This window comes from Dama dama, chromosome 20 (genome assembly GCF_033118175.1).
Source record: "Dama dama isolate Ldn47 chromosome 20, ASM3311817v1, whole genome shotgun sequence".
Lineage (NCBI taxonomy): Eukaryota > Metazoa > Chordata > Mammalia > Artiodactyla > Cervidae > Dama > Dama dama.
The window spans coordinates 106,295,244-106,322,816 of NC_083700.1; the positions used below are offsets into that span (position 1 = coordinate 106,295,244).

A 27,573-nucleotide genomic window follows, 5' to 3' on the forward strand; every position below is an offset into this window, starting at 1 on the left:
GAGTCAGGAGAATCAGGGATAGGATCACGTGGGGGACCAAGTGTGTATTGCAGCAACTGTGTGCGTGCAGCCCATGGGAACCCCTTTCCCAGCACAAGAGGCACTGGATTGCTTGCTTCACCATCACCCCCATCACTGAACCCCCTCCCCCCACCCACCCCAGAACAGCTCACCCTCAGAGCTAAAGACTCTAGGTGGATTAATGGATTTAATCCTCACAACAAGCCTATGAGAGCTTTTCAGCTGAGGAAACTGAGGCTTCAGAGGTTCGGCAACTTGCTCAAGACACGCGTTTGATGAGTGGTGGCTCTTGGACTTGAACCCAGGCAGCCTGACTCCAGAGTCCCTGCCGCTTAGCTCCCACCCCTCTCCCTGACCAGTCAGGCCCATCTGATCCCCACCAAGGGCCTGGTTTTCACACCAGCTTGGGGAAGGGCCGCAGCTCTCCACCCCAGCCAGTGTCCTCTTAGGTACTCTGCCAACCTGGCCCCCTCCCCTTTCCTTGGGCAGTGCCCTAGCCTGGCTCCCCTGCAGTCCCTCTGGGCTGGCTCAGGCCAGGAGGCCAGGCCCAAAGACCCCTTGCAACCCCGCCCCACTCTGAGGGCTAGGATAGGAGTGGGCCCAGACTCTGGAGGTGGGTGAGGGTGAGAGGCCCCGTCTAGGAGTGGCGGGACTGGTGTGTACCTTGGCAGGGGGACAGCAAAGTGGGAGGCCCTTGGAGGGCAGGCGGTGGGAGAAGGAGGGGACCATGGAGGTGGGCCCAGACCTAGAGACAGACAGCCATAGGCCCTTCCTGCTCCTTTTCTGGACCTGTGGATGGTCTTTCCTACTTAGACCAGACAGACAGACATACACACCCCCTCACCCCAACATGCCTTTAAAACTCCTCCCTGCACTCGCTGCCTCTATTTTCTTCCCAATGGCTACTCCTTTGGCCTCTGCCGCCTGACTCCTGTTCCTTCAAACCCAACCACCAGCCCCTGCCAGTCCCAAAGGACTGTGACATCTGACCCTGGGCCTCCCTGGCCTTCTAGAAACACCCTGCCTTTGCCTTCTGAGTCACTGCTCTCTTGGTCCCCCCCCCCCCCCCCCCCAACTCCCAGTCCCACCTTCCAGGTCTCCACTGCAGACCTCTCTTCCCCCTGCATGTCCTCTTAATGTTAATGGTCCTGGCCTGAGCACTTCTTCCCTGAGCATCACTCCCCTGGCCTCAGTTACCATCTGTATACCACGGGCTCCTAACTTCTAGCTCAGAACTCTGCTGGATACATGGAAACCCAGAGGGGTGTGCAAGGGAAGTGCATCCGACCATCCTCCTTCCGAACCAGCAGCCCCCCACTGCCCAACCAGAAACCTAGACTCTGTCCTCATTTCCAGGTCTAGGTCCTTTGCCCCACCTCCAAATCCTGCTTATTCCACCTCCTTGAGTCCTCTTACTGTTGTTTCATGGTTTGATTTTGGGGAGCTGAATGCTGAGCATGTGGGATCTTAGTTCCTGAACAGTAGCCTCCTCCAGCGTCCCTGCCTCTGTTTTCCTCCGCAGAGAAGTCAGGGGACTCTTTTTAAAGCACAACTCTGACCACCTCACTGCACTGCTCCAAAGCCTTCAGTGGCTCCCCATTTCCTTGAAGTGAAGTCTAACCGGCTTCTGCATGGCCTACAAGATTCTACTGCGCGCCTCTGTGCGCGCGCACAGGCTCACTTCCCTAAACCCAGAATGAGCAGGTCACCAGCTCCCCTGCTCCCGCCACCCCGCTAAGTCCTGCCCCTCGGGCTAGGTCACCACTGCCAGGAAGCCTTCCGACAACTGCTCACGTATGGCCCACCATCCCTGTGCTGGGCTTCCCAGGTGGCACAAGAGACCGTGATAGCTCTCTTGCCAAGGACAGAGGAGCCTGGTGGGCTCCAGTCCCTGGGGTCGCAAAGAGTGGGACATGACTGAGCGACTAAACAACAGTCTCGGTGTTGCCCCTTCCCCGCGCTGAGCACACCATGCCCTCCTCGGCGCCAGGTCTGGGTCTGGGTCCCCCCTCGACGGGTGGCCCCAGAGGGCAGGGGGCCCCAGACAATGGCACAAGGTGCGTTGCATGAGGGGGCATGGGGGCCGCGCTGCCCGGGGTGTCGTGGGGTGGCGGCTTCCGGGTGGGTCCGGGAGGGAGGCGGCTGTCGAGGCCCGGCTGGGCGCGCGCTCTGCCGGGCGGGGTGCGGGCCTTGGCGGCGGCTGTGGAAAGAGGAGGGTGGAGGCCCCGCCCCGCCGCGCCCCTCCCGCCGCCCCGGCCCCCCCGCGCCGCCCGCCCACTCCGGCAGCCGCGAGGGGCGGCCGGCAGAGCGACGCGGAGCCCCGCCGGCGCGGACCCCGACGACGCCCCTGCCTGGAGCCCGCGCGCCCCGGGCCGCCCTCGAGGGCCAGGAGCGGCGCCCGGCGGCCGCCCCTGCAGGTAACCGGGAGGAGGCGGCGCGGCTGCTGGGCTTGGGGGCTCCGAGGGCAAGACCCGGCCTGCGCTTCTCCGGAGACTGTCGGGGACACCTGGGCCGGCGCCCAGGACTCCGGGGTGAGGACAGGCTGGGGGACTCGGGCCGGGGGTTGGCGCGGGCACGAGGGAGCCCCTCCTCCCTTCCTTCCCAGAAGCGGGGGCTCCAGCTTCAGACAGGCCCCGGGTGGAATCCCTGGCCATGTGGCTCGGAGCAGTCATTTCACCTCCGGGAGTCTCTCTTCCCACCTGCGAAATGGGATGACAACGCTTCCATCGCAGGGTCAGGAGAAAGCAGGGGCCTTAGGACCACCCCCCACCCCTTGTAGACCCCAGGCTCTCCTCTCCCCATCTCTCTGCTGGTTCTAGCTAGCTGGCCACCTCCCGGTTTCCCGTTTTTTGTTTTTTTCCTGCTTCTGCCCCCAAGTCCCTCCTATTCGGGGTGTCCTAACAGCATCCCCCAAACCCGAGACTGGGGTTTTGAGGGCTGTCTCTGCCAGAGGCTCAGCACCTTGCTGCAGCTCAGGTTTGAGACCTGCGGAGGGGTGAGGGGGGCTGGTGCCTGACTCAGAGGAGCTGGGGTCTGGGGGCCCCAGAATTGCCTCCCCAGTGTCTGTCCTGGGGCTGGAGACATAGCGACCATGGGATGCCCCTGGGGTTGGGGGGATGCGTGGGGAGACACTGTTCAGCCAGAGGAGCCTGGGAGTTACGAGCTTTGAAGGGCAGACCCTTGGAGTTTGCTTGTTGTGTGTGTGCGTGTGTGAGCCTGTCGGTGTGTGCCTTTGTGGGGTGTGAGGGGGACAGCGCGTGTCTGCCGGTATGTCATTCGTGTGTGTGTGTAAGTGTGTGCTTACGTGAGGTCCTCTGTGTGTGTGAGAACGTGCTAGGCTTTTGACACAGAAATACCACTGACCTCCCTCAGGGGACCCTGGCAACCTGGAAGCCCTCCCTCCTGTCTGCGTCAGCGTCTCTTGCTAAGGTCTGTGCCCTTGTCTGGTGGTAGGGTTCACCCGCTCCTTGGAGCGCCCTTAGTGAAGGCAGCCTCCCAGGGAGCCGCCTTGCGTGTCTGGATGACCTGGGGGCGCTGGAGGGTTAGGCAGTCTGGGGTTCCTCTCAGGGGACTGACGCTCACTGCCCTGAGCAGATGGGGATCCCTCAGGGAGCCCACTGTAGATCCCAGAAGAGGAGATGCCGAGGGCAGCTCTGTGCAGGGAGTTGGTGGCCTTGGTCAGCACACAGCTGTCCCCACTGGCCTCTGGGTTGCTGAACGCAGATAGGCCCTCGGACACTCAGTCACCCCAAAACAATCATGAGGACACACCACAGACATACTCACAGAGCCACACACAGCTGCATGGCTACACTCCCTCCCATTGACAGTCACACACAATCACACACCAGAACGTCTCTACTGAAACATACCCCACGACAGATGCTGAAACGACAGACAGGGCATGTGCACGCATACACACACGCACACCCACACAGACTCCTGCAGACGCATGGCAGGCCCCACCTGGCCCAGCCAGATGTACTCAGACGGCACAGCACACATGCGTGTGCGCGCACACAGACGCAGACACACACTCTCTCAGTAGGGTCTCCCGCTCCAGTTTCACTCTGTCTGTCACAGTGAAAATGAGTTCCCACAAGAAGGGGCCAGGCAGATAGCCAACAGGGATGTCAGCCTGAGCACCCCACCTCCTCCCCTGCTCCGGGTCTGAGCCAGACTGAAGGCTGGTTGCCCTACTGGTCCCCCAGCCCGCTCCAGCCCCCCAGTGGCAGGCATGGGGCTCCCCTTGTAGGAGAGTGGGGCCTCAGATGAACCAGTCCCATCTGTGGCCTGAGGCATTTACAGAGGCGCAGCAGCCTCTCATATGGGGTGCAGCTGTGTCTCAGGGTGCCCACTGGGGTACGTGGGGAGAGGCACCTTGTAAGCCAAAGTGTGTGTGGAGGGGCCGTCAGGAGAGGCAGCGAAGAGGTGACTCTAGCTGGGGTTTTCAGGGAGAATGAGAACTTTGACAGGTGCAGGGGGAGGAAAGGGTAAATGAGGACATTCCAGTCAGAAGGGACAGCATGTGCGAAGGTGTGGAGGTGGGAAGCTGCAGAGTTCTCTCTGGGGATGGTGAGTAGTTGCTGGCTCAGGGCTCAGAGCTCACCTGGTAAGGGAGTGAGGTGGAGGGACTGACAACTACTTTGAGGTCAGGTTTCCTAGGACCTTGTTCAGAGAAAGGGTGTGAGCTGCAGAGTGGTGCAAATTGGGGATCACTCTGGTTGCTCTGGGGGGCAAGGAGGCCACTTAGGAGGCTGGACAAGAGTTTGAGGAGGAAGATGATGGAAGCTGAGGTGAGTGGTTGCCATGGGGATAAGAGGAAGCTATAGATGGAGAGGAATAAGGAGAGAGACTGGACAGGCCTCAGTGATGCTTGACTGTGGGGGTGAGGAGAGGGTGGGCCAGGAATCGTGCCCTAAGTGACTGTGGTCTGACCCCAGAGGAGGCAGATCAAGGGGAGATATGGGTTTGAACTCCAGGGTCCGGTATGCTTAGGTGCAGGGGGCTGACTGTTGAGTATGGCCATGAGTCTGGGGGCTCGTTAGTGTCTGTGAGGCCTGAGTATGTATGTTTAGAAGCCTAAGTGGGTGTGTGAGGCCATATGTGTGCACATGTGTGCCCAGACATCAGCTAGGGAAGTCATGGTCCCCGAAAGGGCATTTCAGGCCTGCTGTGTTCTGTGGGCATTTCCAGGATGGTGGGATGTGGACAGCAGGTCTTAAGTGAAAGCAGCATGTGCAGTGAGGGGAAGAGCTGATCTTGGGACTCAGACCGGGGTTACTTTCCACGTGACTCTGAGCAAGGGTCTTCCCATTTCTGTGCCTCAGTTTCCTCATGTATAAAATGGGAATGCTAATGCTGATTTCCAGGGTCCTTTTGCCTACAGAGAGGTGAGGAGTAGTCCCAGGTCACACATGATCAGGGTGCAGAGCCAAGAACTTTCACCCAGACTTCTGATCAGAGTCTGTTACACCCCTCTGGTTGGATCCTGGGAAGGGACGGGGGAGGGCCTGGCCCTACTTCCATTCAGATTCTTGGAAAGTTCTGCACTGAGAGGTGACTGTCCCTGTGCAGGCTGAGATTCCTCTTAGAGGGCAGAAGAAGCGGGTGGCAGCGGGTTACTGCCTCCTGGAGAGAGCCGTGCCAGCACTGCTGGCTCATCTCCTGGACGGGATTACAGAGACTCAGAGAGGAACTCGCCGAGGGTCACACAGCAGCCAGTGGCGGAATTGAGCCCTGAGGGATGGATGGGACCCTGGGTTCAGGCTTCGCTTCCCGCTGGAGGCTGTGCTCCCCTCACAGGGGCCATCCAGAACCTGGGATGGAGGGAACCTTGTCATCAGAGGTTCTCTAACTTCAATTCTTTCTGTCCCCTTGGGGGAGAGTAACAATAAGAGTTTACTGAGCAGCCACTATGCGCCAGGACCTGTGTTTGCATATCTCATTTAGTCCTTATTACACTGCTGCAAGGCAAAGGTCGGTAGCCCATTTGACAGAGGGAGAAGTGGAGGGCTCAGAGAGGCCCGTTACCTGGCCAAGCATCCCCCTTTGGAGTGTCAAGCTGGGATTCATTCCCAGGTTCATAAGGATGTACAGCTCATGTTCTTCCCCCGCTGACCTCCTAGGTTACGCCCTCTCCAGGGCTCGGTGTGTGGGGGCAAGGGAATGGAAACTTAATTGTTTCTCATCGGTCCACCGTGTGCTAGGCACTGTCATACACAAGGTACTTTTTTGAGGGACAGGAAATGTGGGGAGCAGTAATCATGAGAAGGTCAGGCCGGAAGCGCAGCTAGGACAGTGAGGGCTGGCATGGTGTTTTCTGGTATCTCAGGATGCGTTGTGGGCCTGGTGGGCCCTGTGAGGGAGGGTGGTTTCTGGGAGAACGGGGTCAGGACCTCGGGTCTCAATTCTGCCACGGCAGTGAGCTTCCCCCTGGGTCTCCATAAGCCCATCCATGAGATAGGCCAGTAATGCCTCCTCGGATCTCCTTGGAGCCTGCGATGAGGAGCAGTGTCGCTTGTGTGTGGGGAGGGGTCCTTTCTCTTCTCCCAAACTGCCCCAGGAGGCCGACTCTTCGGTCGCCACCCCCCTGCAGCGTCCACTGCCGTCGCTAACCAGAAGCTGTCTCCCGTCTAGCCTGCTTCCCTCCCACCGCGGCGGCTGCTGGCCGCCACACAGCTCTGCGTGGGCCCTCCAGGCCACGCTCCCTCTGACAGGCGACCACGGCTCAGCTCGTGGCAAACATTCTTTTCATAGTTCCCGGAGCACAGCAAATCCGGCTGCTTAGCCAGGAATGCACAGCCCCCTCCTGCAGCGGCGGCAGGGGCTTGGGCAGAGGAGCCCCTGGGGGTCAGGCAGGAGGGGCTGAGGGGATGTGGAGGACCCCCCCACCCCCCGGCCCAAACCCAACACACGCACGCCTGCATGCACACTGGCCCTCAGCTCCAAGGAGCCGCGAGGCTGTCATCATCTGTGAACTCACTGGGCTCGGGTCCCAATTCTGGCATCATTCACCACGGGCTGGCTGGCAGACCTGGGCGAGTGACTTGTCTCTAGACTCCGGTTCTTCATCTGTAAAATAGGGTTTATAATTTAATCTCACCAGGGCTTTGGGGGACGCCAGTCATGGCGATGAAGACGGTGATAATAGCAAACCTATATTGAATGTTCCCTTATGCCCAGCGCTGCTGGAAGTCGGCTACGTGAAATGAACGCCCTTCATCTTCTCCAGCGCTCTGTGAAGTAGGAATTGCTCCCATGTTATTGACGAAGAAACTGAGGCACAAATGAATGAGGTCACTGCTAGTAAGAGGCAGGGCTGAGAGAGGAATGTGAGCAGCTGGGCTCCAGAGCGGTTCATACCCTGTCATGATTTTTTAAGCAGGACTCTCAGCGGAGGGCCAGCTCCCAGTAAGGGCTCAGAAAACGGATACTTCTCCCATGAGCCCCGCTCTGGGAGGAGTCGACTCTTCGCCTCCTGGCCATCAATCCGTACCTCTGTTTGGAAAGTTGGGATGGGGAAGCGGGCCTGGGGCCCTGGCCAGTGTCCTTAGGGAGCCTGAGCTCTCAGAAGATGGTGGGGGACAAGGGGGTGCAGACTGTCCCACCCACCTCTGGTCTGGGATTTAGCTGGAGGCAGGCACTGTGCAAGGAGGCGACGTCGCCAGGGGAGGGGCTCAGGAGATTAGGGAAGGCAGCTGAGAGTGCAGGTTAAGAACAGAGTCCCATTGAAGCAGGCTCAGGCCCTGCCCTGGCACACCCACCCGCCCCACTTTCCTATTTAGTAGGACTGAAGGAGCCTTAGTCAGTTGGAGTGGGCTCCTGAGGCCCGGGGTAGGAGCGGCCCACTCTGTCGCCAGCCCTGCTGGTCTCTCTTGCCATTTGGGTCGAGGCAGCACAGACGGGGGTGGAGGAGGAGTGGGGAGCATTACCATGCGGCAGTCTCCAGGAAGCCCAAGTGAACCGGGGTTTGGCCATCTGAGGGCTGGCAAGCCCCGAGGTTCAGATCTTAGTCCTGGTGCTTCACCGTGGAGAATGGATGTCACCTCTCTGGGCCTCAACCCTCCTCCTCAAAAAAGCGATAGCAATTCCCGCCTTACAGGGTTACGGGAGGGCATGGTAAAAATACCTGGAACACGCCTAGTGTCTGGTGCATAAAGTGTGCTTGGGATTTTTATTTGTTGCTTTTTATTTTTTGGCCACACTGTGCATTTCATGGGTCTTAGTTCCCTGACTGTGAATCGAAACCATGGCACAGCAATGGAAGCACAGAGTCCTAACCACTGGACTGACAGGGAATTCCTTATACTTGGGATTTCTAGAGACCATTATTATTAAGGGCTAATGTGTGAAGGGCTTGGAGAACCAGCTTTAAGCTGCGCTTGGGGTCCTCAGGCTGATGCTGTTGTTCAGTTGCTAAGTCGTGTCTGACTCTGCGACCCCATGTCCTTCACTATCTGTGGAGCTTGCTTAAATTCATGTCGTCGGTGATGCTGTCTAACCTTCTCATCCTCTGCCACCCCTTCTACTTTTGCCTTCAATCTCTCCCAGTATCAGGGTCTTTGATTCTGATATTCAAGGCATTTCTCAGGCTGACATCAGCCAGTTCTTCTCATCTCAAACCATCTGTATTTAGAGAGGTTAGGAGCCCAAGCTTTGGTACCAACAGCCTCGGCTCTACCCATCATGAGCTGTGTGACCTTTGGCCAATTTCTTAACCTCTCTGTCCCTTGGTTTCCCACTCTGTAAAAAGGAAAGACAAAGAACATATTCTTCATTGGGTTGGTCTGAGGACTAAATGAGACATTTCACAAGACGAGCCAGAAGAGTCCCTGACACATAGTAGGTGCATAATAAGTGTCAGCTATGATTAGTTAGTTCATTTATTTAATTATATTCACAACGTTCATGCCTCCATACCCTCACACATGCTGCTACTTTAGCCTGGACTGATTACCTTTCCCCACCACCACCCAGTTAAATCTATGTTCATCTTTCAAAAGCCCGGATCCAAAATAAGTCACTTCCTCTTCCTGAGCCTCATGGTGAGGATGGGGGACTGGGGCAGAGAAGCCAGGGTCCAGTTGGGCAGTGAGAACCTCCCACCCATGCTCTGTCAGCCAGGCTGGGCCCTCAGAGAGAGCAGCCTCATGACCCAGCTCTGGGGTCACGGTGTCAGAGTGGCACAGATGGGGGCAGGGCTCAGCTGAGCTGGAGAGAGGGCCTAGGAGCCGCTGGCTCCGGCAGCTGGCTGCTTGTGCGGGGAGAGGACTGGGATGTCAGAGTTTCCATGGGAGCGGGCAGAGGCGAGCAAGCAGCTGGGGGAGAGAGTGACGCGGCCGGCAGGCCTCCCTGCCAGGTGGGCTGGCTAGGCATCCCCTCCCCATCCACTGGGATTCATGTCTGGGCTTGGACTACAACCCCAGCTCTGCTGGGTGACCTGGACTAGGGCTTACGATAGTCAGGCATCATGGTTGATTGAGCCAGAAATGGGGACCTGGCCATCGAGGGCTGTAACCACATCATGTGCCCTGCTCAACAACCATCCATGGCTCCCCATTGCCTCACAGAGAAACGCAAGCATAGCATTTAAGGCTCTTCACCAAATTGGCCCGGCCCTCTCAGCTCCCGCTCATCCTCTCAACCTCATGGCACTTCTGGACCTTCCCTGTATCTGCCAAGCAGCTTCCTACTGCCTGAAATTCCTTTTCTTACTTTGCCTGCCTGTCAGACTCCTACTCACCCTTCAGGATCCAGCCCCTTCCCACATGAAGTCTTCTAGGGAAACTCAAGGGAGGGCAGTATTCTCTGCTGTGTACTCCCATGACCCAGAGACCTTGGTCAACTGTGTGATGGCCACTTGTCTGATGCCTCTGGCTAGTTCAGGGCAGGGCAGGGCGCTGAGCCAGGAGCCATGGCCTAGCCTTGGGTTCCATACCCAGTAGGAGCTTCCCCAGGTAGAACCCGAGTCTATAGTAGGGACCACCCCAGCCTAGGGTCTGGCAGAGTGTAGGGACTTCTTCAGCCTGGATCCTGGCACACAGAAGGGGCTTTCTCAGCCTGGGCCCTAGGACAGGTAGAATCGCAGCAACTCAGGGCCAGGTCCCCTGTGGGCATTGCTGAGTGTGCATGGAATGAATGAAGTCAGTGGGGGAGCACACATCTTGGCTCCCTGAGAAGAGACTGAGGTTGGGGGCCAGTGTTCCAGCAGGGGCTCCTGGCAAAAAGCCCAGGGCAGGCCCTAGTGTGACTGTGAGTTAGGGCAGGAGGCTTCCCCAGCTCCTGGCATCTTCCTCAGTTTCCCTCTTTCAATTCTCAGGCCTTGTCTCTGCTGGGACCTTCAGAGGCCCCTCCGACCTGAAAGGTAAGCTAGATTTGGGGGCAGGGGTTCTCCAGTATCCCAGGCTGCATGAGGCCTGTGCTTGCGGGCCATCTGCCCTCGTTCTCCCCAGCTGCCTTGGAAGCCCCTCCCCGCCTCAGGGTGTCCTAGCGGGCAGCCCCTCTTGCAGGTGACCTCAGCTCCCTCCGGCCCAACTCGGAAGCAGCTTTTTCTCATTTGTGAACTATTTCGCCCCAGCTCCTTGGCGCGGCCGTGTTTGCTTGGCCTGCCTGGGTGCAGTGGCCTGGCCGTGCTCCTGCCGGGCCCCCTCCCTGCCCAGCCCAGCGTCTCCTGCCGACGCCGAAGCTGCCGCCACCACGCAGGGAAGCCGCGAAGGCCCAGGAATCTTGGCAGGCGTGTGGAGGCAGCGGGCGGCGGGTGGCGCTCCGGAAAAGGCTGCAAATGTGAACCAGAAGGCGGGGGTGGGGGGAGGGACAGGCGGCTGAGAAGGCGGGGCTCAGCCTAGGGCCTGGGGGTGCCTGTGTCTGGTGGCCCTCCAATGTTTGGTCTCGCTCAAAAGTTCAAGGCCTCTTCTGGGAAGTGAGCAATGGCACTAGCTGAGGCCTGAGCCCCTGGCGAGGAAAGGCCAGTCCCCTGGCCACCTGCCTGAGGATACAAGACTGCCCTGGCTCCTGTCTGCTGCCGGGCTTCTTCTGGTTCATTTGCCCCCACCTGGCTGTTCCTACCTCCCTGGACATTCTGTTACCCCCAAGATGCCCCTCCCCAGGGTAGTGGTGGGCTGGCTAGCCTCAGAGACGAGCAGAGGTTGGTGGCCCGGGAAGTGGACCTAGTCGCCTTCAGGGAGGGAGGTCAGCCCTAACCCCCTCCAGCCCAGAGCTGAGAAGGACTCTGGAAGAGCCACCAAGGAAAAAGGACCCTATGAGAAGCCATCTTGCAGGCTGGCAGGAGGTTGGAGGTGGAGTTGTCAGAGGCTGGGAGCTAGAGCACCCAGGCTGCAGACTGTACTGAGCACCTACTATGTGCTGAGCCCCAGCTAAGGATGAGATGGGTGTCGGGGAAGACAGGCCCTGGAGGAGGAGCTTTTCTGCCTGAGGGAGGCAGGGAAGACTGCTTGGAGGAGGAGGCATTTAACTGGGTCTTAAATGAGGAATGACATGTTTGCCTGGAGGAAGGAAATGGTAACCCACTCCAGTATTGTTGCTTGGGAAATCCCATGGACAGAAGAGCCTGGCAGGCTACAGTCCATGGGGTTGCAAGAGTCGGACATGACTTAGCGACCAAAACTACCACCACCTGGAGAAAGAAAGAAAGGGCAATTCAGGCAAACAGGATTGTGCAGGCAAAGGTGGGCAGTGGGTACAGGGAAACAGCAAGAAGTTTGGGGTGTCTGGATTCAGGATGCTGGTTCTCCTCTCACCCCTAAACATGGGTGATTTCCCTAAGGGTGAGCCCATGGCCCTCATCCAGGCTGCAGCAATGCCACCAATGAAGCACTATTTTAATCTCCAGCCTATATCGCTCCCTCTCAAGTTTCAGACCCACAGGTTCTCTGCCTCTTAGATATTACGCATCCTAGAAGCCCCTCGGTCTTCTTTGCCCAGTCAATTTGGAATATTCCACCATCTCTTGCCTCTATGGGCATGTTGAATTCTGTTCTTAAAATCTCCTTCCAATGCTGTTTTGCAGGTTGAGGTTCCCTGTGGTCTAAGGTCTTCTTCACCTGCAGGGGTGACGGGTGTTGGGACTCTTGGTGGAACTGAAACTCGGTTGTGTAGACATGGTGGGCAGAGGGCGGCACTCCTGTCCTGCCATCAGTCTGGACTATAAGGTGTTCTCCAGGCAGCCCTGTCCCAGTCTAGCCGCCTCCCTCCATCCCCCAACTCTCAGATTCCAGGTAGCTCTTTTGCTTCGAAACAGTCCTCATGCTTGCACATTTAAATTTGAGAGGTTCAGAGTTTCAGTGACCTGCAGGACAGTGAAGTCATGGGGACTGGACCCCGCAAGTCTCCACCCAGAACTTGTGGGGCTGCTCAGGGATCATGTAGGGAGGTCAGCCCCAGACCTGACGTTAGCATTAAGGCCACAAATGCTGGCCTTCTGGAGGCTCCCATCAAGTGACCAGCAGCTAGAGATTTCAGGAACTCTAAGAACCTAGGTATAAGGCACAAGAGAGCAGAGGAAGATAAACGGGGTGGGCAAATGGGATGGTGACACCGAGACAGGAGAGAGAGACCTCTGACGTCTCAGATACACAGGCTGGTGAGGATCTGGAGTCAGAGACAGACGTGGCGGAAGGGTCTGTATGGGCATGTCAGTCACCCACATGGTTCCCACAACAAGCTGGTTCCCAACCTTCTCCTTACACACATGACCCTTAGACCTGGAGTGTGTCTCCCCACCAGCTGTGATCTCAGGAGTGTGCCAGCCTCACTATGATCTCGCCATCCTCTCTGCTTTCTTTATCCAAATTACCACTGAATCTAAAGTACAGTCAACCCTCTGTATCCGGACGTTCCATGTCCATCCTCAAATTCGGCCAACTGTGAATCAAAAATACTTGAAAACCAATTCCCAAAATTTCCAAAAAGCAAAATTTAAGTTTACCTTGTATCCCAGCAACTACTTATATAGCATTTACATTGTATTCGGTATTATAAATGGTTTAAAGTATATGTGAGGATGTGCATAGGTTATATGCAGATACCACATCATTTTTTTTTTTGATACCACACCATTTTTATAAAATATTTATTTTTATTTATTTATTTGGCTGCTCAGTGTCTTAGTTGTGGCATGTGGGATCTAGTTTCCCAACCAGGGATCAAACCCAGGGCCCCAGCATTGAGAGATCAGAGTCTTAGCCACTGGACCACCAGGGGAGTCCCACCACACCATTTTATATAAAAGACTCAAGCATTCATAGATTTTTGGTATCCACGGGGGGTCTTGGAACCAATCACCCATGGATGCAGAGGGACGACTATATACCTTCTCCAATAAGCTATGTGAGCTGCAGAATAGCATGGGATTTATCATGTTGGTACTAGGGAGTCATTGGAGAATCCAGAGTGGGGACAGCCATGGCAAAGCTGTGCCAAAGTGTGGTTCACATATAGGCAGCATTAGTGTCTCCTGGGAGGTTGTTAGAACTGCAGATGCTGGGCCCTGCTCCACACTTACTGAATCAGGATCCCTGAGGGTATGGGCTAGGAGCCTGTGTTTTTAAAATCATGTGATGCACGCTAAAGTTTGAGAAGCACTGTTGGAGTATCTATAGGATGTTCTGAGGAAAACAGAGAAGCTGAGGTTGAGGGGTGGGAGAGAATAGTTATGATAATCCAGGTGAGGATCTGGCAATTTAACAACCCTTTATTGAATGGCTGGCTTGTGCCAGGCTCTGGGCTGTGTGTTGGGAGAGCCCAAGGTCTATATTAGGACAGAGAGAATGGGGGAGGAGGGGAAGGAACAGAAGTGAGACAGAGTCCGCAAGATTGGATTGGGGGTTTAGGGCGAAGGAACAGGGCTCTCATGTATAGTTGTGCATGTCGGTTGCTGTTCAAGGACACCGGGGACGTCAACGAGGAAAGCCCGAGTTGGCTGGATGGAGGGGCAGCCTTTCCTCCCTGTGCTAAGGCAGTGTATAGGCTGGAGAGATTCCATGTAAGGAAGGAAGGGTCAGAAGTGGCAGGAGTGATGTCCTGATTTCTGGCCTGGGCACCAGGGAGTGGGGGAGAAGCACGTAATAGGGAAGAAGATAATGACAGCAGTTTGGGTGGAGGCGTCTGAGGGACAGCCAGGAGAAAATGCTTGGCTCATAGTCGAACTCAAGAGTCTGGGGCTCAGGGCAGTGGTAGCTGGAAACAGACATGGGAGTCCCTGGTGCTGGGATTGGAACCGTGGGAGCTGGGGAGAGCTGGAAACTGCAGGAGAAACATCCAGAGAGAAGAGAAGAGGTCTGAGCCAGCTCCTTGGGGGCAAGCCTGGGTCTGCAAAGTGGGCAGAGGGAAGGAGCAGAGAAGAATCTGAGGAGGAGCCTTTCCAGGAAGGAGGAAAGCAGGGTCACAAGGCAGGAGGCCGTGCTGGTGAGAAGGAAACACACGAGGTGAGGGGGTGAGGGGTAGAGAGAGTTCTTTCAAGAAGCTTGGCTGAGAAGGGCTGGAGAAAGATGAGGCTGGCCAGGGGCGGGGGTGAGGCCTGTATAGACTGGGATGCAGAGGCTGGGACTGGGGGAGGCATCCACAGTGAGCACCCTCCCCCAAGCCCCGAGGAAGAGGTGTGGAGGGGCGGCCGGGGGGGGCGGTCCCTTGAGTGGGAGACAGGACCCCTTTCATCTGAGACTCGGGAAAGGGATCTTGATCTCTGCAAGCTGGGAGAGAGGTGGGGGATGGGGAGCTCAGGAACCCTGGAGAAATGTGGCGTCGCCAGGCAGGGGGGGGTGGGCATCATGCCCAGTGGGTGAGGAGGGCAGTTCCTCTGCTTCTTTCCAAGATCCATAACTCCGTCCTTGTCCTGAGCAGGCTGTGTGACCCCTAGTCAGCAGCATCTCAGGAGCGGTCAGAGAAAAGGCCTAGAAGGCCAGATAATTGACTTTTAGGGAACTTCACAAGGTCCTGGCCTTTGGCAGCAAGTCACCTGAGGTCTCCAAGGGTTGGCGGAGATGTTGCTTTGCAGCAGGAGTCATTAAGATTAGACTGAAGGCAGGACTTTCTGACCATCAGGGTAACAGAACAGGGCAGCATTAAGGGGCTGATGGCTCAGACCATGTCAGTTAACCCTTTCACAAATGAAGACACTGAGGTTCAGAGAGGTTAAGTTACTTGTCCGAGATCACACAGCTGGAAAGGAGCTCTGCTGGAATCACAGTTCAGGGGCAGTCAGAATGTAAAGGGCCTTAGGACCCCCCACCCGGCCCAGGGCTGGACTCCTGATAGGGAGAGCCGCAGAAATGCTGCTCACCTGTTGAAGTGGCAGAGACAGGGCTTAGAGAGAGAGAAAGAGAGACCGAGAGAACTGGGTCAGGCCCAGAGACCCAGGGAGAGAGCAGAGCGCGGCCGGGCCGGTGGGGAGACAGGAGGCACCGGGGGAGCAAGCGGGGCAGCCGATCCCGCAGAAATGTCTCCACAACAGGAAGCGTCTCATAACATACCTGTGGTTTGGCCAGGCCCCGGGGCTGCCTGAGCTCCCCGCGGCTCCCTCAGCTGCAGCCGCCCTTCTGGGGTGGGGGGCTTGGAGCAGCTGGAGCCTGCGCAGAGCCGCGTTCCAGCCACCCACCCGGGGCGAGGGGAGGCGGGGGTCGGCCGGGGCCGCACTGGCCACACCCCTGCACGCTCCGCCGGGAACCTGCGCCCCCGCGCCCAGGACCCCCTTTGCATCGCGCCCTCTGAGAGCTCACGTGTGCAATGGGGTGGGGAGAGGGCAGGCCCTTAAATTCCACAGGATCACCTGCCCCCTCCCCTCCTGCTGATCGTCCCTGGTACAGGACCCTTGGAGAGGGGACTGGTGGGAGGGGTCACTCATTGCTGAGGCCCTTCTGCTCCTGAAGCCCTGTCCAGGGAGAGAGGGGTCTGTATTCATGCCGCTTCTTCTTCCTGCTGGGGTCCATTCCCCTTTCCCCCCCTCATTGTTCTGAAGGACCCTGGAGCGCTACCCGCTCGCAGCCAACCTTCTCTGCCGCCCCCGGAGGAGGCCCAGGCTGCCACAAAACGCTGACTTGGACAAAATGCTGTTTTACGGGGATTTGTTGAAAAGGGGGGAAATCCCCGTTAAGGACTTGCAGCTGTCCAAACAGCGCGTCTACCCTGCTGCCGCCACCGCTCCATCCCCTGAATCAGCGTCTTCTTATGCATCCCACCCCCTGCCCTTGTCCGCCCAGCCCCTTCCCGGTTGCCTCGGCTCCTGCCTTCCTTCCTGAGGTCACCAGAGAGGGTGACGATCTGCTCAAGGTCACACGGCACAGCCAGGCTTGAGCCTCAGGGCTCTCGCCAACCAGTTCCATGAGCAGAGACCAGGAGCGAGCAAGCAAGTGGATCGTCTGTTCCTCCCTGTGCGCCTCTATTCCCCAAGCGGGCAGCTCTTAGCTGAAGTTTCTTGACTGAGGCCACGTGAATGTCCCACCTGATCCCTTTCTAGCTGACACATAAGCCCCTCTGAGGGGCTGAGGAGGGGGCTTCCAGGGCCGTGTGACACTTATCTGTGCAAGGTCTGAGTGAGTTATTCGTGTGATCTTTAAATCTGACAGCAAATTGAGTTCATCACACATTTATCACTGTGCCAGCCAAGTCCTGTGCTGGGCATGGAGGGGAGGGCGGGGAGCGGGGAGAGAATAGAAAAGGCAAAGAGGGAAACGGAGCTGTGAGGGGGACCCACAGGCGTCAGTGGAGCCCAGGGGAGGCATCCAATGGGCTTCCCGGACGTCTAAGAATGAGTAAGAGTAGGAGGTGGGCAAACAGTAGGCGGAACCGAAGGAACGAACGCGTGCATCGGCCAGAGAGCCTGGGGAGCCTGCGGCGCGGGGAGCCGGGGGTGGGGGGGCGGGAAAGGGATGACAGTGAACAGGAGGCACGGGCTCCCAGGCACCCTCCGCTCTGCTGGTGGCTGGCATGGGGGGGCAGTCCCTCCCACCTGGGCAGCTATGTGGCACCATGCCAGGGCCATCCGTTCTTTTTGCAGCCCCCTTCTCCTGTGATGGGCACACTTCCACTCCCAGCCCCTCTCTCCCCGCCCCCCACCCCCACCCCGCCTCCACCCCCCAACCTGGACTGGTGTGGCCGCCTCCCCTCTGAGAGCTGGAGTAAGTTTTCCCTCCTCAAACCCACAGGCAGCTTGGAGTTGGAAGAGAGCTTCCCTTTCTCAGCCTGCTAGCCTCTCTGTCTAGCTTGTGCCCTCCGGCACGTTCTCCCTGGAGGCAGCCTGTCCCAGCGGTTAAGAGCTCAGGTTCTTAACAGACTTCCGCTCAGACCCTGGCTGCCAGGGGGCGGCGCCTCAGTCCTGCTCGTCTCCAGCCGCAGACTCCTCGTCTATAGGAAGAGGAGGCGCCATAGCTCCTCTTTCCCGGGGATCTGGTGGGAATTACATCAACAGCGCACTGTGACGCAGCACTTAGGCGGTGCCCCAGCGGAGGTGTGAGCTGTCATCCTCCCTCAGACACGCCTCCCTCCAGAGGAAACACCTGCTCGGGTCCCGCCCCACCTCCATGGAGCAGGAGGTGCCAGGATGGGGCAAGTTCACGGGGGCGTCGGGCGGGGATGCTTCCTGGAGACCCACCTTGCCAAGGAGGGGTGAGAGGTGGGGAGCTGGCAGGGGGCCCTGCCTGGGCTCCTGCCTGGATTGGGGGGGCTCTCCCTCTGGTGCCCCGTGCCCCTCTCCAGTTCTCCCCGTCCCAGACGCCCTCCCAGCTGAGCCTCCATCAGCCCCCGCCTCCCCGCGGCCTCACACAGCACGGGAAGAGGACCACGGCTCCCCGGCAGCAGTAGTACTGTTAGTCGTGTCCGACTCTTTGCGACCCCGTGGACTATAGCTCCCCAGGCTCCTCTGTCCATGGGATTTCCCAGGCAAGAATACTGGAGTGGGGTGCCATTCCCTTCTCCAGAGGATCTTCCTGACCCAGGGATGGAACCCAGGTCTCCTGCATTGTAGGCAGATCCTTTACCATATGACCTACAGGGAAGTCCTCCCCGGAGCCAGGGCTGTCTTGGGTCCTCCTGTGGGGGTGCCATGATTTCGGCCACCAGCCCACTCAGATCAGAACTGCTCACTCCCCTCCTCCTGCTTCCTGCTGCAAGGTCTGCCCCTCTGCCTTACCTCCTGCTCCCCTTCCAGGCAGAACATTCTGGCTCTGTAATGTATGAGGATCCCCTATTCCTCCAGCTCAGGAGGGTCTTTATCCCGCTCTCGAGAGGCCTCATGGTACGCTGGTTAGCGGCTGGGGCTTAAGAGTCAGACTGCCTGGGTTTAGGCTCTGACTGCACTCCGGTTTCCTCGCCTGTGAAACAGGGCTGATGAGCCTTGCAGGGCTGAATGTGGATAGAAAGTCAAACTTTGGGGCAGTGCCTGGCCAGAGCAGTTATCTGAGGGCCAGGCCTATAGTAGGAGCCCTAGCACCAGTCATGGTGCAGACAGAGCAGGTGGCCTGTGTTGAGGGCAGGTGTTCTGGGCAAGATTCTTAGTCTAAGCTTCAGTTTCTATCTCTATAAAATAGGGGACAGTAATTGTATGAGCTGGTCGGGCGTCGTTGAGAGGGTTAGTGATGTGAACCCAGGGAGCCCTTAGGTGGCAGGTGGCAGGGTTCAGGGAGGCTGAAGACCTGCCCAAGGTCACAGGGAGGTTGATGGCAGAGCTGGGTTGGCAGCTTCACTATCCTGCCCCAGAGCCCCACGTTCATTCCTGCAAAGCCCGCCTGATACTGAGTTTGGAAGAATACTGCACTGCGGCTCCAGACTCAGCCCCAGGTGCATCCCTGGATGTGCACAGCCCACTGCCACACCTTCCTGCAGCCACACACAGGTCTGGAGAGCCCCTGGGTGGGGTGAGGGGAGCCCAGAGCAGGGATGCCACGGCAAGTGGGACCTCCCTGGAGTGTATGAAATGTCAGGCTAGTCCCCTATGCAGATATTGATGGGTACCCGCCCTGGGGTACCAAGATATCTCTGCTCATCACAGCAATCCTGAGAAGCAGGTTGTTAGCCTAGTTTGTAAAGAAAATTCTTTTTAGTTTTTTGGTCACATCTCCAGGCTTGCGAGATCTTAGTACCCCGAACAGGGATCAAAACTGGACCCCCAGCACTGGAAACTCAGAGTCCTAAACACTGGACCAACAGGGAATTTCCTAGCCTAGCTTTTTAATTAATCATTATTATTTTTTGCCACACCTTGCAGCATGCAGAACTTCCTTGATCAGGGATCAAACCTGTGCCCCCTGCAGTGGAAGCACATAATCTCACCCACTGGACATCAGGGAAGTCCTAGCCTAGTTTTTTAGAAAGAACTTAATTGAGATACAGTTCACATAGCATGCAATTGGCTTATTTAAAGTGTAAGAATCCACAGTTTTTTAAGGCACTCACAGAATTATGCAACCGTCATCACAATCAATTTAGAACATTTTCATCACCCCTAATAGAAACCCTGTGTGTGTGTTATTCACCCAGTCATGTCTGACTCTTTGCCACCCCATGGACTATTGCCTGCCAGGCTCCTCTGTCCATGGAATTCTCCAGGCAAGAATACTGGAATGCATCCTCTTCTCCAGGGGATCCTTCTGACCCAGGGATGGAACCTGGGACTTCTGCATTCCAGGCAAATTCTTTACCGTCTGAGCCACCAGGGGGTCCCAATAGAAACCCTGTACCTATTAACAATCACTCCCCGAGTCTACTCGCCCCAGCCCTAGGCAACCACTCATCTAACTATTTTCTGTCTCTATAGATTTACCTATTCCGAACACATCCTACAAATAGAATTATATGATTTTGTGCCTGGCTTCTTCACTTGGTGATGTTTTCAAGATTCATCTGTATTGCGCCATTTATCAGTACTTCACTTGTTTTTATTGCCAAGTCATATTCCATAGCCTGAATATTCCACATTATCCCTTCATCAGTTGATGTACATCTGTTGTTTCTACTTTGTGGCTGTTGTGAATAATGCCAATATGAACATTCATGTACACGTTTTAGTGTGGACATGTTATTGCATTTTACAGATGAGAAAACTGAGTTCACAGCATGGACACCTCTTGCTCAGGCTCCGCTACCTGGTGAATGGAGGATTTAGGCTAGCTATCCAAATCTGGAGCCTGTTTTTCTTCCTAACCCAGTCCTTGTTCTCAGAGCTGAGCTAAATGCTGAGACAGGTCTAGGTCAGGACACAGGAGTGAGGGGTTAACTCTATAGAGGAAGGAGTGACAGCTTTCCTGGGTCTTGAAGGATGAGTAAGTGAGGGGAAGAACACGAAGGCAGAGAGACAGCTGGTGCAAAGGCCGGGAAGTGTGAGGCTGCCTGGTGACTGGGGCAAAGGTATGGGGCAGGGGAGAGGCAGAGAAAGGGGAGGTAGATGGTAGAGTTGGAGACACAGATACTGATTAGATGATTAGAACACCAAGTTGGGAACCGAGGACTTCTACAAAAATTATTGTTTAACTTATAATTTTTTTTAAACTTTTTATTTTGTTCTGGGGTATGCATGTAAGTCTCTTCAGTTGTGTCCGAGTCTTTGAGACCCTATGGACTCTGTCCACGGGATTCTCCCGGCAAGAATAGTGGAGTGGGTTGCCATGCCCTCCTCCAGGGGATCTTCCCCACCCAGGGATAGAACCTGTGTCTCTTATCTCTCCTGCATTGGCAGGCAGGTTCTTTACCACTAGCGCCACCTGGGAAGCCACCTGGGAAGTACTGGGGTATAGCCAATTAACAAAATGTGATAGTTTCAGGTGAATAGCGAGGGGACTCAGTGATACATATGCATGTGAAGTGAAAGTCACTCAGTCGTGTCCGACTCTGCAACCCCATGAACTATATAGTCCATGGAATTCTCCAGGACAGAATACTGGAGTGGATAGCCTTTCCCTTCTCCAGGGGATCTTCCCAATCCAGGGATCGAACCCAGGTTTCCAGCATTGCCGGCAGATTCTTTACCAGCTGAGCTACAAGGGAAGCCCATACATATATGGGAAGTCATACATATAGATGTAATTAATTAATGGCCTCGAGGCTTGCGGGATCTTAAGTTCCCCAACCAGGGATCGAACCTGGGCCACTGGCTGTGGGAGCCTTGAGTCCTAACCACTGGATAGCCAGGGAATTCCCACAAAGGACTTGATCCAGAAGATGGTGGGGAACCCCAGAAAGGCCTGGACTTAATGTGAGGTCAGACAGACCTTAGGCAAATCCCAGTGCTGCTTCCTAGAGACCTTTGCTTTAGTTTTGTCATCTGGAAAATGTGGATGACAATAACAATACCTCGTTAAAGTGCTGGGAGGATTAAGTGAGCTCCCATGCCAGAGAGCTTAGCCTCATGCCTTGGCAGAGAGCCAGTCCAGCACGTGGTAGTGGGTGTGTAATCATCAAACAGTATCTGGCAGGGCTGTGCCAAGGTTAGAGGTGCTCTGGAAGGGCATCTGGCTGCCAAGTGAATGGTTTGGGAGGCTGTTGTCCAGGAACCTCACCCCCACCCCTGCCTATACAGAGAGCCAGGGGCAGGGTTAGGAGAGGTTTAGTAGTAACTTCTGCAGACTCTGAGACTTTGAGAATTGCTTGTGAATAATAACTAAATTTTCATCTTTTTGTGAGCTCCTGGGCCTGGTGCCAAACCACCCATGAGCTGGCTTGATGGCCTCTCTCTTTCCTCCCCGCAGCACGCCCGCGGACGCCATGCGGGGGGTTTTGACGCCCCTGTCTTCGCTGCCACCGCCTCTGCTGCTCCTGTTGCTGCTGCTGGGGTGCGGGCCGAGGGCGGCTGCCAGCGGTGGGGCCGCCGGGGCAGCGGGGTACCCGCCGGTGCAGTACGTGCAGCCCATGCACAAAGGACCCGTAGGGCCGCCGTTCCGCGAGGGCAAGGGCCAGTACCTGGGTGAGCATCGCCTCGCCCCGCCCCTCCCCGGCCCGTCCCGACCCCCCACTCCCTGTCTCCTGACCTCCACCGGCTCCTCCCAGGCCCGTCAGCCACAGCCCGTCCATCCCACCAAAGACCTTCCCATCTCCACTTGCTTCTTGATGCGGGTCCAGGGCCTCCCACCCAAGAGGGCCCGGAAGTGGGTGGAGCTGGCTGGCGGAGGTGGTCTTTAGGTAGCGGGGAGCGGGAAGGTTTGTGGGCAAGTAGGACGGGGCTGGCGCCGATTGGCTCTAAGGAGGGCTGCTGGTGCCACCTGGTGGCCGTCCCACCACAGCTCCGCAGGGATGAGAGGCTCCTGGGGAAGGGAGGCCCAGCCTGGGTAGGTTGGGAACTAGGGGCCCTGGCTGTGGATACCCTGCATCTCCCGAGATGGCCACAAGACCACCCCTAAATTGCATCTTTCCTGAGAGTAGGGAGGGAGGCCCAGGGTGGTCTTCATGAGCAGGTACAGAACCCTAACTTCTCAAGTTGCACCCCCATGCTGGGTAGGGAGTGGGAAGATGGGTCCCCTGGCCCACCTGTCCAGGCCCCTGACTGCCTCTTCTCTTCTTCTCTCTCAGAAATGCCTCTACCACTCTTGCCGATGGATCTGAAAGGAGAGCCCGGACCACCTGGAAAGCCTGGGCCACGGGGCCCCCCCGGCCCTCCTGGCTTCCCAGGAAAACCAGGCACCGGAAAACCTGGGCTCCACGGGCAACCTGGCCCCGCCGGGCCCCCTGGCTTCTCCCGGATGGGCAAGGCTGGTCCCCCGGGGCTCCCGGGCAAGGTTGGACCGCCAGGGCAGCCGGGGCTTCGGGGGGAGCCAGGGATACGAGGGGACCAGGGCCTCCGGGGGCCCCCAGGGCCCCCTGGCCTCCCTGGGCCCTCAGGCATCGCTGTCCCTGGAAAACCAGGCCCCCAGGGGGTGCCGGGGCCCCCAGGATTTGGGGGGGAGCCAGGGCCCCAGGGAGAGCCTGGGCCCCCAGGTGATCGAGGCCTCAAGGGCGAAAATGGAGTGGGCCAGCCAGGGCTACCTGGAGCCCCAGGGCAGGGGGGTGCCCCGGGGCCCCCGGGTCTCCCTGGTCCGGCTGGTTTAGGCAAACCGGGTTTGGATGGGCTTCCTGGGGCCCCTGGAGATAAGGGTGACACTGGGCCTCCCGGGGTGCCAGGACCCAGGGGGGAGCCTGGGGCTCTGGGCCCAAAGGGGCCCCCTGGGGTGGATGGTGTGGGGGCACCGGGGTTAGCAGGGTTGCCAGGGCCACAGGGCCCACCAGGAGCCAAAGGGGAGCCAGGGACCCGGGGCCCCCCCGGCCTGATAGGCCCCACTGGTTATGGGATGCCAGGCCTGCCAGGTCCCAAGGGGGACAGGGGTCCAGCTGGGGTCCCGGGGCTCTTGGGGGACAGGGGCGAGCCAGGTGAGGATGGGGAGCCGGGGGAACAGGGCCCACAGGGCCTTGGGGGGCCCCCTGGACTCCCGGGGTCTGCAGGGCTCCCTGGCAGACGTGGGGTCCCTGGGCCTAAGGGGGAGACAGGGCCTATAGGACCCCCAGGAGTGCCTGGCATTCGGGGTGACCAAGGGCCTAGTGGCCTGGCTGGGAAACCTGGGCTCCCAGGAGAGAGGGGGCTTCCAGGGGCTCATGGGCCTCCTGGACCGACTGGACCCAAAGGTGAGCCAGGTTTCACGGGCCGCCCTGGAGGCCCAGGGGTGGCAGGAGCCCTGGGGCAGAAGGGTGACTTGGGGCTCCCTGGACAGCCCGGCCTGAGGGGCCCTTCAGGAATCCCGGGACTCCAGGGTCCGGCTGGCCCTATTGGGCCCCAGGGTCTGCCAGGCCTGAAGGGCGAGCCAGGCCTGCCGGGACCCCCTGGAGAGGGGAAAGTGGGGGAACCTGGTGTGGCTGGGCCAACAGGGCCTCCTGGGGTCCCAGGTTCCCCAGGACTCACGGGCCCTCCTGGGCCTCCTGGCCCCCCTGGCCCCCCCGGAGCCCCGGGGGCCTTCGACGAGACTGGCATCGCCGGCTTGCACCTGCCCAACGGTGGCGTGGAGGGAGCTGTGCTGGGCAAGGGGGTGAAGCCACAGCTGGGGCTGGGGGAGCTGTCGGCCCATGCCACGCCCGCCTTCACCGCTGTGCTCACCTCGCCCTTCCCTGCCTCGGGCATGCCCGTCAAGTTTGACCGGACTCTCTACAACGGCCACAGTGGCTACAACCCGGCCACGGGCATCTTCACCTGCCCCGTGGGCGGGGTCTACTACTTCGCCTACCACGTGCACGTCAAGGGCACCAACGTGTGGGTGGCCCTCTACAAGAACAACGTGCCAGCCACGTACACCTACGACGAGTACAAGAAGGGCTACCTGGACCAGGCGTCCGGCGGCGCTGTGCTGCAGCTGCGGCCCAACGACCAGGTCTGGGTGCAGATGCCCTCGGACCAGGCCAATGGCCTCTACTCCACCGAGTACATCCACTCCTCCTTCTCGGGATTCTTGCTGTGTCCCACATAACCCGCGCTGCCCTGGCCTCCTCCTCTTTAGTGGTAGAGAGACCTTCTCACTTACCAAGAACCTCCATTTAAAGAAAAAACCAAAGACTGGAACAGAGGCGGGCACAAAGGCGGCCGCGGCCTCGGCCTGGGGAGGCTGACTGGGATTCTTCCCACGCAGGCTGAGGTTTCTTTCTGGAAGAAGCTGGCCTGAGTTCCTCTCCCCCACTTGTCTGTGCGGTGGCGGGGGTTGTGCCCCCATCCTGCCCTGCCTGGCCCCCTGGCAGGGCCCCAGGACGCTCCGCCCGGCTGGTGGAGACCCCTGCCCCCTTGTGAGTCCTGGGCTCTGCCGGGCGGTGAAGGCGGCTGCTTCTCAGTGAGTCAGCGGTGAGAGGGGGCTGAGCGGCCCCCTCCATTCCCCTGGGGAGACATACTCCCAGGCCCTGCCCAGCCTGCTGGTCCCCAGAGGGCACCTGCTCAAGGGATGGGGCGTGGCCTCCCTCAGTTCTTGGCTGGGGCTCTTCCAGGGGCCCTGGGACCTCCAGCTTAAGAGGATGGATCTCCCGAAGAGTTCTTGTTTCTCTCCAGGGGAAGGGGGAGGGGGGGACCGTGGCGGTGGCCAGTGTGGACACCTGTCGGGACTGCAGCCCCAGCGGTGGGGCTGTCCCGGTGGGTACGGGTGCGTGACCGCTCCTGCTGGCTCCTGGGCAGTGCTGACCCCCACTCACCGCTCAGGCCGCAGCCACGGACAACGGTGGTTTGTGAGGGGTAGGGGTGTGGGCCTGGAGCAGGATGACCGTTCTTCATGTTCATCTCCATCCGCAAGGCTGCCCCCACTATTTTTGACTTTGCTCAGTGTGAGGGCAGCCGCCCTGGCCCCTGGGGTGCCCACAGGAGGCAGGGCTGGCAATCAGCGAGCATGAGTATTCCTCCCTGTCTCTCCTTTCACCTGCTGAGGGAGAGCCGCTTTACTGACAAAATCGTAAGGGGTGCTTGCCAGCCCACCCCCAGTAGCCCCACGGCCGAGAGCTTCCCGTTCACCCGCAGAACAAGGTTCACACAAGAGCGCGGATGAAGGCACCCCGCCGCTTCTCCTTAGAAAGAGCCACATGTGGGTGTGCGTCGACTCCAGGGGTTAATCTGCAGGGTCTTCCTCTCCTTCCACTGTCTGGTTCCAATTTCCTCAGGGCCCAGGAGGCTGAGGCCCTGAGAAAAAGGGTGCCAACAGGCCCCTTTGGGATGAGTTGGACGTTACTGCCATTTTCCCCAATCAGAGTGCCCCACTGCAGGAAACACGCAAGACCTCCTTCCCTCCCCTTGGCCCCTAGTTCAAGCTGAGTGGATATCGCTGAGATGAGGACCCAGCGTGGATGTGCTGCAGCTCTGGCTCGCACCCTGCCTGGCCGTGCTGAGGAAGGAGGTTGATCACCGACTTCTGACTCGTTATGCTGAGGCTCCTTCCGGCCTCGGGGCTGGCCTCCTCCCCACAGCTGCTCCAAATCAAGCAGACCCTTTGACCGCTTGTTTTAACTTCAAAAGGAGAAAAGAAAACCCAAATCTGCCCAAGTGGCACTTCAAGAGCAGGTTGGGCTAGGGTGGGTTTCTTATCCATCAGCTCCATGGGAACTAAGTCTTAAATCATACCTCGTGGGGGCCACCTGCTCAGCATCCTTATTGAGTCAAAGCCACTGCCATTTGACCTGTTAGGAAGGGTTCTGATGGGTGGAAATGCACCAGCTCCCAGTAAAGTCCAGGGCCCTGAGGAGGGTACGGGGAGCCAAAAAACAAAAGGAGCTGTTTCACAGAACTGAGTTTCTGCTAAGTGCCATTCCTAAAGCCTTTGGGGAGAGGTGGGTAGTGTTTCCAAAAAGTTTATGGGACTTTAGTTCCAGGTGTCCACTTAACTGATTAGCTTTGATAAACTATGTCGGGTTTTAACAATGAAAACTACATTACCTTGTGCATTTTTGTATTCTGATTCCTCATTTTTTTTTTTTTTAAAAAGATTAAGGTTTAAATGTTTTCCATTAGTAATTTCATTTCTAACCTGGTATAGGAAGCTTAGTTCCCTACATACCTATTATGTGCCCTGTGTCACAGGAGATTCGGGAAAAATGCACTTGGAAATCTAAAAGAAAATGGGACTTCTTTTTGAAAAGAAAAACAATGGTATTGACTGTATTGACACAATCTCAATAAAGCCTGTTGTATAAACAGCACTCTGCTGAAACTGGCCTTGATGCAGAGGCGTCTTGAGCCTCTTTGATTTCATAAAGCAGCTGGGGAGCTCTCTGGGACTCTCGTTCTGCACCTTCTCAAGGAGCAGGCCTTCTTCCCCAGCCCCCAGCCAGGGGTTCTACCACGACCGCATCAGAAATGCTCAGTTCTCCAAAGCTGCCTGGGCCCTGCACCAAGTAAATGCCAGGAGGCGTTTTAAGAAACCAAACTGGGGTGGGGACGGAGGTGGGAGGGGGGATCGGGATGGGGAATACATGTAAATCCATGGCTGATTCATATCAATGTATGGCAAAAACCACTACAATATTGTAATTAGCCTCCAACTAATAAAAATAAATGGAAAAAAAAAGAAATTAAAAAAAAGAAAGAAACCAAACTAAGGCAGTGGCTGGAGCTGGGGGAGATGGGTCAAGCTTCCTTGGAACATTCCTGCAAGCGCTCAGGGGTAGTGGAGCATGACTGCTGGCTCAGGATCCCAAGGGCCAAGTTTCAACATCTGATACACATGATGAATGAAATCAGGGATCGCTGCTCCTGTGGGCGGGGCTGGTGCCAGGCCCAGGGCGGAAGGCAGGGCTCGGGGAGTGGCCCAAGGCGGGAGGCAGGGCTCGGGGAGCGGTCCTAGGAGAAAGCACCTGCCCCACAGCCTGCCACACGCGGGGATCTGGACCACAGACCTGAGGCCAGTCAAGGCCCTGAAAAGTCCTGGGGTCTTCCCCAGCCTGGAGGGACCCTGTCCTGACTGAAAGCAGACCTGCCCAGCAATCCTAAAACCTCAGGCTAGCTGCAGGGCTGGGCACAGATCTCCACCGAGGCTGGAAAAGCCCTCAAGTTTAAGGTGAGGTGCCCTCTTCATTTCCATTTTCCTTTCTTCAAAACGGATGGTGTATAGACCTTCCCGGCAGGCC

General features: G+C 57.5%; 1 protein-coding gene across 1 annotated transcript; it reads left to right on the plus strand.

Annotated features, from left to right (window-relative positions):
- The first annotated feature begins 21,783 nt into the window (after positions 1-21,783).
- Positions 21,784-26,646, plus strand: COL8A2 (collagen type VIII alpha 2 chain). Its single transcript, XM_061122404.1, has 2 exons — positions 21,784-21,928; positions 22,531-26,646. The coding sequence occupies exons 1-2, from the start codon at positions 21,874-21,876 to the stop codon at positions 24,447-24,449; spliced, it is 1,974 nt and encodes a 657-aa protein (XP_060978387.1). The 5' UTR covers positions 21,784-21,873; the 3' UTR covers positions 24,450-26,646.
- Positions 26,647-27,573: the final 927 nt, after the last annotated feature.